At 40.4% G+C, this 8284-nt stretch overlaps 2 protein-coding genes across 2 annotated transcripts; one reads left to right on the top strand and one right to left on the bottom strand.

Annotated features, from left to right (window-relative positions):
- Nucleotides 1–512: 512 nt before the first annotated feature.
- ccl25a (chemokine (C-C motif) ligand 25a) lies at nucleotides 513–2443 on the top strand. The gene is made up of 5 exons (XM_084547256.1): nucleotides 513–631; nucleotides 1209–1294; nucleotides 1438–1555; nucleotides 1672–1759; nucleotides 1845–2443. The coding sequence occupies exons 2-5, from the start codon at nucleotides 1231–1233 to the stop codon at nucleotides 1869–1871; spliced, it is 297 nt and encodes a 98-aa protein (XP_084403382.1). The 5' UTR covers nucleotides 513–631; nucleotides 1209–1230; the 3' UTR covers nucleotides 1872–2443.
- Nucleotides 2444–4690: 2247 nt separating this feature from the next.
- LOC311489610 (serine/threonine-protein kinase NIM1-like) lies at nucleotides 4691–8284 on the bottom strand (the record flags this gene model as incomplete). The annotated part of the gene is made up of 4 exons (XM_084546756.1): nucleotides 4691–6383; nucleotides 6902–7170; nucleotides 7878–8129; nucleotides 8218–8284. The coding sequence occupies 4 exons, from the start codon at nucleotides 8282–8284 to the stop codon at nucleotides 5631–5633; spliced, it is 1341 nt and encodes a 446-aa protein (XP_084402882.1). The 3' UTR covers nucleotides 4691–5630.

The raw sequence follows: 8284 nt of genomic DNA, 5'->3' as shown, positions 1-8284 counted from the left end.
GTACCACCCAGGAGCCTTCGGTCCATTGAGTATTTCCACAGAGCAACCCTTTGGTAAGAGCTGATGACAAACATTTCTTTAAGAAGGAGCAAACTTGACACCTCCATTCAGCACCCATTAGGAGTATTTCTCAACATGTAACTGTCAGTGTGAGGGGATGTTAAACCTTTGAAGGGTTTAAGGTGCCAGAATCCAAATACAACAACTCCAGGCATCAGGGGAGCTAATTCTGCCGTAAGATATGTGCATTTCCAATTAGTCAGTCAAGATGTAGACTAAATAAGATGCGTGTGCATCCTCCTCTCCTGCACAAACACTGATTGCATACAACTGCACATTCATTCAAAAACTGTCTTCCTGTGAAACCTTTATAATGGGGCAACCAGGGGTGGGCTGGTGTTAAGAGTAATTTGTTTCCTACGTGAATCGTGAACTTTGGAGGATGAAGCTTTAAAGCACTGATGTCGGATTTCAACCGAACAAAAAAAAAGAAAAAAAGAACTGAGAGATGAGCTTTATTGAAATATGATCCTGGCCAAATGCCACAAGGGCGCTTATAAAGAGTGCCTTGCCTGTACAGGTTGGTAGACACAGGAATAGAAAGCTACAGACTACACCTGGAGCATCAGAGGTGAGTAAACCTGAGGTGTCTAAGAATCTCTGTTGCAGACAGAGATGATGCCCTTTGGATTTCTTGGATCAAAATAGGCTTGTTGATTATTGATCCATATTCTAATATATCATTTTTAGCAATTGTTGCATTTCTTCGTGCAACTTTACTTCTTAAATAACAGGGCACATTAATAAACTGTACAACTTTATAATGTCCTGCAGTTGTGCCAGACTTTAATCAGAGTGGAAGATCATCAGTAATCCTTATTTGTAAAATGTTGTGTGTCTTTGAGAAGCTGTAAAACTGAATTTGACTCACACCCAAAAGACCTAAAAGGCGACAGATAGCAAAGATTTATGGAGATCCAAATATCCCAAAAAAGGTGATGCAAAAAGAAGAGATTTGTTTAAAAGTTGGTTTCATTAAAGAGTCGTTACACACAAACTGGCAACACAAAGACAGCCGGTGTTTAATATTTGTTCAAGGTACACGGCTTCAGGTGTTCGCGGGGGAGGAGCTGGGGTCAACAATCACAAAGCGATAAGACGTATTGCAGCCGAGGCTAAAAAGTCTTTTCCTTTCTGCTGTTTTTCAGAGCCGCCACCAAGGACATCACCATGCAGTTCAACACGCTCTTCTTCATGCTGATCCTTTCCTGTGTCTGTCTGTCACTGGCACAAGGTAAGGCACTTTATCTAAAAGTCATAATCGTGCAGCATGCAACACTTTTTGCCACTCATTGACTGGATCAATTATCTTGATTCAGCGTGGCACAAATTGTTCAAATATTGAACACTGAATTTGCTTCATTTCTGATATTCCAGTGTCTTACGATGACTGCTGTCTGAAATATGTGAAAACGATGGGCCACAACATGCAAAAACACGTAGTGAAATACAGAATGCAGAAGACCGATGGAGGCTGCAACATCCCCGCCGTAATGTAAGGTCAAACAATAAGAACGGCCACTTTAAAATCTGAACTGATCACACTCTTCAGTTCACTTATCTTTCTGTGCTTCTAAAAATAAACTTAGATCAATTGTTGTTGTTTTTTAGCTTCACCATGAGGAGGGGCCGTCGGTATTGTGCGGACCCCAGGGAAGACTGGGCCACACAACTGATTAAAAAGATTGAGAACAGGAAGGTAACTGCTTCAGAAAACGTTTGACCTGAGGATCTGATTGTGTGCTTTGAAGTGACATTCAAGCCAGTGTCTTTATTTTTCACAGGACACGCATCAGCCCAAGAGGGGCTGAGGCTCGGCGCACCCGACGCTGCTCATTTTCCGCCGTCTGCCATCTTTTATTGAGAGCTCTGTTTGGCAACAAGCGGTTTTGTTGTGATTTTATGGCGTCTAAGCTGGCAGGCAAGCGAGGAGGCTGGCCAAGGAAATCTTTGTGGCTCTTTACTTTTACTTTCGCTCTGCACTAAGTCAAAGGTCAAAAGCTTAGTGTCGCAGATGTTCTCAAGGCACACGACACATATAAAAACGTCTTTAAATACATGACTGCTTCAGAGAAAAAACAAACATTCATGACCGTTTTCTTTCCTTTTAAAAGTCATCTGCTAATAAATAAGCTATTTAATTGTCCAAATGGTGATGGAATGTAAATGTAATGTTTAGTGATCCCTTCTGTAATGTATCCATATGTCTATAAAATACACATTTATATGAAAACACATGTCAATATAAGTAAATAATTCAACTTTTTTGTTATAAGCGTCATAGAAAAAGGAGAAGCTCTGTCTTAAATTCTTTGAAACTTTTTTATATGTCTTTTCGCACATTTCGTGTTTTATTGTGTTCCAATAAAAGCATTTCAGTAAACTGTCTTATCATGTCTGACTCAGATAAGTTTATGGTTATGTTTTCTACTCAGAGTTTGTGACAGTGTGTGAAAAAGAGAACGGGGGACACACTTAATTAACTTTCTCTTTGGACATAATGAAACGTTTTTACTTTTACCCCGCGACCCTTCACAGGACAAGCAGTTACAGAAAATGAATGAATGAATGAACTCTAGCTGCACAGTCATCAATACCTGTTTAACTATGCTTTAACACAGTAGAAGACACAAGCACGCTCTATTTAACAAGTAGATATGTAACCAGACACACCTTAAAAGACCTTTGAACAAAGCAGCACTGCGATAAAAACTCCCTTTTATGCCTTATATTTCATAAGTCAAAATGACAAGTTCGCCGTTTTACAGGCAGTTATTTTGTCATTCGCTCTTTACTGTATGTAGTATGTGACTCTGTGAAGCTTTTTTCCAACCATCTGTTTTCACCACTCACATGCACCCATATATATGTATTATTATTATTATTATTATTATTTCTGCTTCTCAACTGATGCAGGCTGAGCTTCATCCTCCATTCGGACCAAGCACGCGAACCGAGTAAACACTCGATTTTTCTTTCTCCCATTGCATTTTTCCTGCAATGCAACTTTAATTTTTTACCGGGCTGTATTTGTTTTGCTTTGCACAAGATGCACGACTAATTAGACCCAACTGAAGCCAGTAGGATCCTAAAAGCGAAGAGCAGAAACTCTGCAGATAGAAATATGCACAACGTCTGAACTGACACAGAGTTGGATATCCCCATTGATCTATGAGTGCTACCCTCTCATCTTCATGGGTATTCACAAGAACTGCTGGGACTTGCAGATAATATGATAAAATCTAAGCTGTGAGTAATTCACCATGTTTGACTCTATCTGCGGAGTGATTGATCGCTTCCACACACACATCTACCTTGCATTAGCACCGTCTTGCAAACAGCAAGACGAAACAAACAAGTTGGTGTGTCTCAATAGAAAATTACGACACAGGATTAATTATCTGATGTTGATTAAAGGAGAGGTGTGAAAGCTTCTTGGGCTCAGTCAGCTCTGCTCAGCTAATTCACCAGGGAGGGAGAAGGAGATTGGAGTTGTATAGCCATAAAAAAAAGATTTAAGGAAGGGCAATCAAGAAATTATAGTGAAAAATCCTCCAAGCTCACAGGTGGAAGAGTTTGTTTGAATAGTTTGCCAATTTAGCTCAAAGGCAAAAATGATAGATAGTCTGGCAAACACATTATAATTACTAAGACGTTAATGGCATATAGAATATTGATAGACATTTGAAATTGCACAGCTTGACTCACAGATGCACCGCTTTTCCAGGTCAAAGAATTGGATTGCAGCTTGAAAAGGATTTCAGTGATGAGGCTTCGTTTCTTTTTGTTTATACCACAACATAGCTGACATATGTGCGCTGGATTTCTGTTCTTGCATGCTGGGGCAGAAATAGGCTGGCAGAAACAGTAGATGCATTTTTTTATCTTTTTTTTTTTTTTTTTTTTTATCCAGGGGAAAAAAGTGAAAAAGTATGAAAACAATACGTGGGAAAAATCCCTTCACATTGAAACAAACGTGATGAATTACAGGAAACAAGATGTTTGGAACACGTTTGGGGGACTGGAAAGCAGACTTGTGTTACTGAAAACTCCTGGGCTGAGTTCAGTGCCAAAAAAAAAAAAAAATTAAAAAAATTGACATGTATGATAGAATTATAAATCAGGATGGACTAAAAAGAGAAGATGAAAGCAGTTGTAAAACACTGCATGCCACAGAAGTATTTGGTCACGACGTTATATTTATTGCCATAATATTTTGTCGTACCTAATCTTACTTCAGAGCCTGTCATAACAGCTACTTTGATTCATGCGCACAGTGAATCAAATGTATTATCCTGATACGTGGCAGAAACATTAAGAGTTCTGCAATTCTTCTTATCAGAGTAACTTTACTGTGATGCAAGTTTCAATCATGGTTATAAAGTCGTTCAATGCGCAGCTGAGTGTCTGATCTCTGCCTATTTGCTGTATCAAATTTTACTGACCGGCTTGCTCACATATTTTATTATCTATCCTTTTTATTCCCTTAATTGCCTATTCATTCATCTTTGAACGCAACTAAGGTAATTTTTACAGTACATGTTACTTATTGCTATCTGTCTTCTCACTTTTTGCCTGTATGTGTCTGTTTTTGCAGATACTTTTCCAAAAATATGTATGCACACACGTTTCTTTATGTTTTTATTTAACATTAAATATGCCGTACATGTAAATTATGACAAACAAGAGTGCAAACTTTACACAGTGATTTTTCTTTTCATGTAGGATCACTAAGGACAATAATGATGGCATTTTCTTTGTAAGGGAAACATGAAAAGGAGCTAGTCTTACTAATTTGTTGAGAGGTTTATCATTAATAATAATGAGCCAACTTCATCTCATATTTCCTCCCTAGAACTATTTACTGCTCAGCAACAGCTGAAACGTATGTCTAAGAGTTGATGGCCGGCTTAACGTATCAAGGTTTCAACACAAGAGGATTAAAAAACTATAAACAGGCAACATTAAGCTCCCATTTATGTGATCAAAGATGTATTCTCAAAGGATAGAATGACAAAGCCAGACATCAAAATGTGCATGAAATGTAATTCCCCTGTTAGCTCTCTGACTGACATTTGACTCATTTAAAAAAAAAAAAAACATTCAGGTGCTTTTGAAACTCCACATTCGTGTTCGCTTACTGGAAGAGGAGTCACCGGGTCATTGTCAGCCCACATGCCCCAAAAAATGCCCGTTTGGTTTAAACGTAGATCATGCTGTAAAAAAACTTGGAAGTTACCAGTGCCAAGTGTGGTCACAGTTTGCTAACTGTTTCTACTTGCATGGACAGGGAATCATACTTTCATGGCTAGATTCACACATGATACAACGTTCTGCTCTTTTTACAACCTCTTCTGACAACAGGACAGCTGTTGGAGGATACCCTCTCCCTAAATCCACATTGGAGTTTTGACACAGGACACAGCATGCTGAGCTCCAGTGGTGCTGGTATATGTTTATTTTTCTCACTATTATTTCATACTTGATTTACAGGCATGAAAGTAATGTCATTAATTTCCCTGAGCCGACATTTATTAGTAAATTTCCCTATATTTCTGTAAGAAACAAAACTACATGACGACACAGATCACAGAGTGGCGCTTGTTTAGCGCGCCATCTGACCCGGCCTTCCATCCGAGTCTGCTCCGAGACTCTCTGGTGCATGTCTGGATGTAACCCACGGCTTCCACGGACCTCCTCTTCTGAACCCGATGGAGTAAAATCCGATACGCCCCTGTAATGGGGCTTCTCAAGTCCGCGCTGTTGAGAATATGGGCCTTGGTGATGCCGAGATCCTCCAGCGCTTCCTTCACAATTAACTCATCTGAGGTGAGGATGCAGTTGGGCTCAACCAGGTGGGAGGGCGTAGCTCTGCAAGCTGGGTAGGCCTGAGGGTATTCAACCCCTCTCATCCAGTCGCTGGACATGATCTTTGCTACAGTGAGGCGATCCACGGGTACTGGCCTCAGGAGGCCTTTAATAATCTCCTGGCATGGCTGTGGCACGTAGGTGGGTATAGTATAAGAGCCCTGCAGGATGCAGCACTTAAGCCTGCCTGTGTTTGTAGCTTTGAATGGCATCGTGGCAGTCACCATGAAGTAAAGCAGGATACCCAGCGCCCACAGGTCTGCATACTGACCGACGTAACCTTTATCTTTGAACAGTTCGGGAGCCGCGTAAGGTGGAGAGCCACAGAATGTGCGGAGGACATCGCCGGGGCAACAGTATGTGCTAAAACCAAAGTCCCCCACTTTGATGCAGTAGGTGCTGGTGTAGAAGACGTTCTCGGCCTTCAGGTCCCTGTGGATTATATTTCTATCGTGCTGGAGCAGGAAAAAAACAAATGCATGGTTTAGATTGTTAGACTTGCAGCAAGGTAATTACACTTAATTAAAACTAAACCTAGGTTTCAAAATATAAAACCTAGACTAAAAATTAACTGAAAAAACAGGGTGACACATAACATATAAAAGTCTTTAGTTGTAGTTTTTGTCTATTTGATCAAATCTGAACTTCAGAAGTGACAACCATTTTAAAAAACTAGTAAAAACTAAACAATTTTTGAAACATTTAAACATTAAACTATTAGAAAATTCAGCTAAAATAAAACCAAGCTACTAAAACTGAGACTAAATATCAGAGAATAAAAAATACTAAACTAATTATTTAGTTTCATCAGATGGGAACACGTAATGAGATTTCCTGCACAACTTTTTAGATATGCAATCTCTGAAATCTAAAACAAACGTAAAACGCATATTCAGATGTTAACTGGTGTGCAGTCGCCTCTAAAAATAATTCTGTGGTTCGATTTTGTGGTCTATCTCTCTCTGTGTCTCACCATGTGTCTGACTGCAGATAAAACCTGTGAAAACACAAGCTTGCTCTCCAGGTCTGACATGCGCCCCCTGGTGGTGATGCGCGAGAACAGCTCCCCTCCGCTGGCGTACTCCATCACCAGGTAGAGCCGCTTGAACGTTTCCACCACCTCGTACAGGCGCACCACGTTGGGATGGGCCAGCTTCTCCATGCACGAGATTTCAGAGGCGAAAAGAGCCTGGGAACATTTATCCAGACGCACTTTATCCAGGACTTTCACAGCCACTCTTTCTACAAGAAAGATGTAGACAAAGACGGTGAGGCAACAAGGATAAAAAAAATAAACTCTCTACCTTCTCTATTATTTAATCTTAATTTCATTTCTGCCTTTTAATAACTTCCACAGCATGCCCACTTATCAGCAGCATTATAGACAAGCTGTGAAAGCTGAGTGCGGATTAGAGGGTGGCTGGTTGATGGGATTAGTTATGTCTTCTGATATCTGGAATGACCCAGACTGGCTGTGCACTGTGAAAAATGCTGACCTGGGTCAACTGAAGTCTTTTCTGTGCGATCAATCTGGCATTCGTTTTAAAACTTTGAGTTCTAATCAAATCTGTAAATATTAGCTGACAGAAAGGCCTCCATATTTTTGTATATATGTACAAAAAAAAAAACAACTGTATATTTATATTGATGTAAAGGCTAATGCCTCGTAATAATCTGCAACTGCGTCATATATTGGTAGTGTTTGCATGTTTTAAAGATTCATTCCAATGAATCAGGTAATCATGCACTTTAATTTCATCCTGCTCCTTTAACCAACTGTATCGACACCATCATGTTAATGATTGTGCATCAAGAAAATTTTAATTTGTTTCTGGAGCTAATAAGTTTTAGTAATGTCCCCCATAGCCAGCCATGATTTAAAACCACCCGGCTCGCGTCCTACCTGAAAGCGGAGGAGTTAGAAGAAAGCAAAGCAACCGAAATCTCACCTTTGGTCAGGTCATGTATTCCCAATCTAACCTGGGAGAAGTTGCCAGAGCCGATCTCCCCCCTGAGCTCGTAGAGGCCCACCCGCCGCCCAAATGTCAGATCATCCATCACCTTCTCCGAGTGGGTCAGATTGTACAAGGCCTTCCCAAGCGTCGTGCACTGTTCCCTCTCCTCTGCCGTGTTCTCCTCTGTCTCCGCCTTTTTCAGGGTGAAGATGTCATCCTGGCGTGGAGTCGTCTTCAGGTGAGCCCCTGAGATTGGGAAAAGAGTTAAATTGGTTGTCGTGGCTTGAATGATCGCCGTCAAATCCTGCAATTTAAACAAAGTGTCTGCACTCACATGTTTTTCCTCTTATGTTCTTCTTGCTTCTTTCTGTGTTGATGGCCTTATGTCTGTTGTTGTACAT

The sequence above is a fragment of the Chelon labrosus genome, assembly GCF_963514085.1.
Source record: "Chelon labrosus genome assembly, chromosome: 6".
NCBI lineage: Eukaryota > Metazoa > Chordata > Actinopteri > Mugiliformes > Mugilidae > Chelon > Chelon labrosus.
Note: the sequence above shows the minus strand (reverse complement) of the source record. Positions and strands in the feature narration are given on the sequence as shown.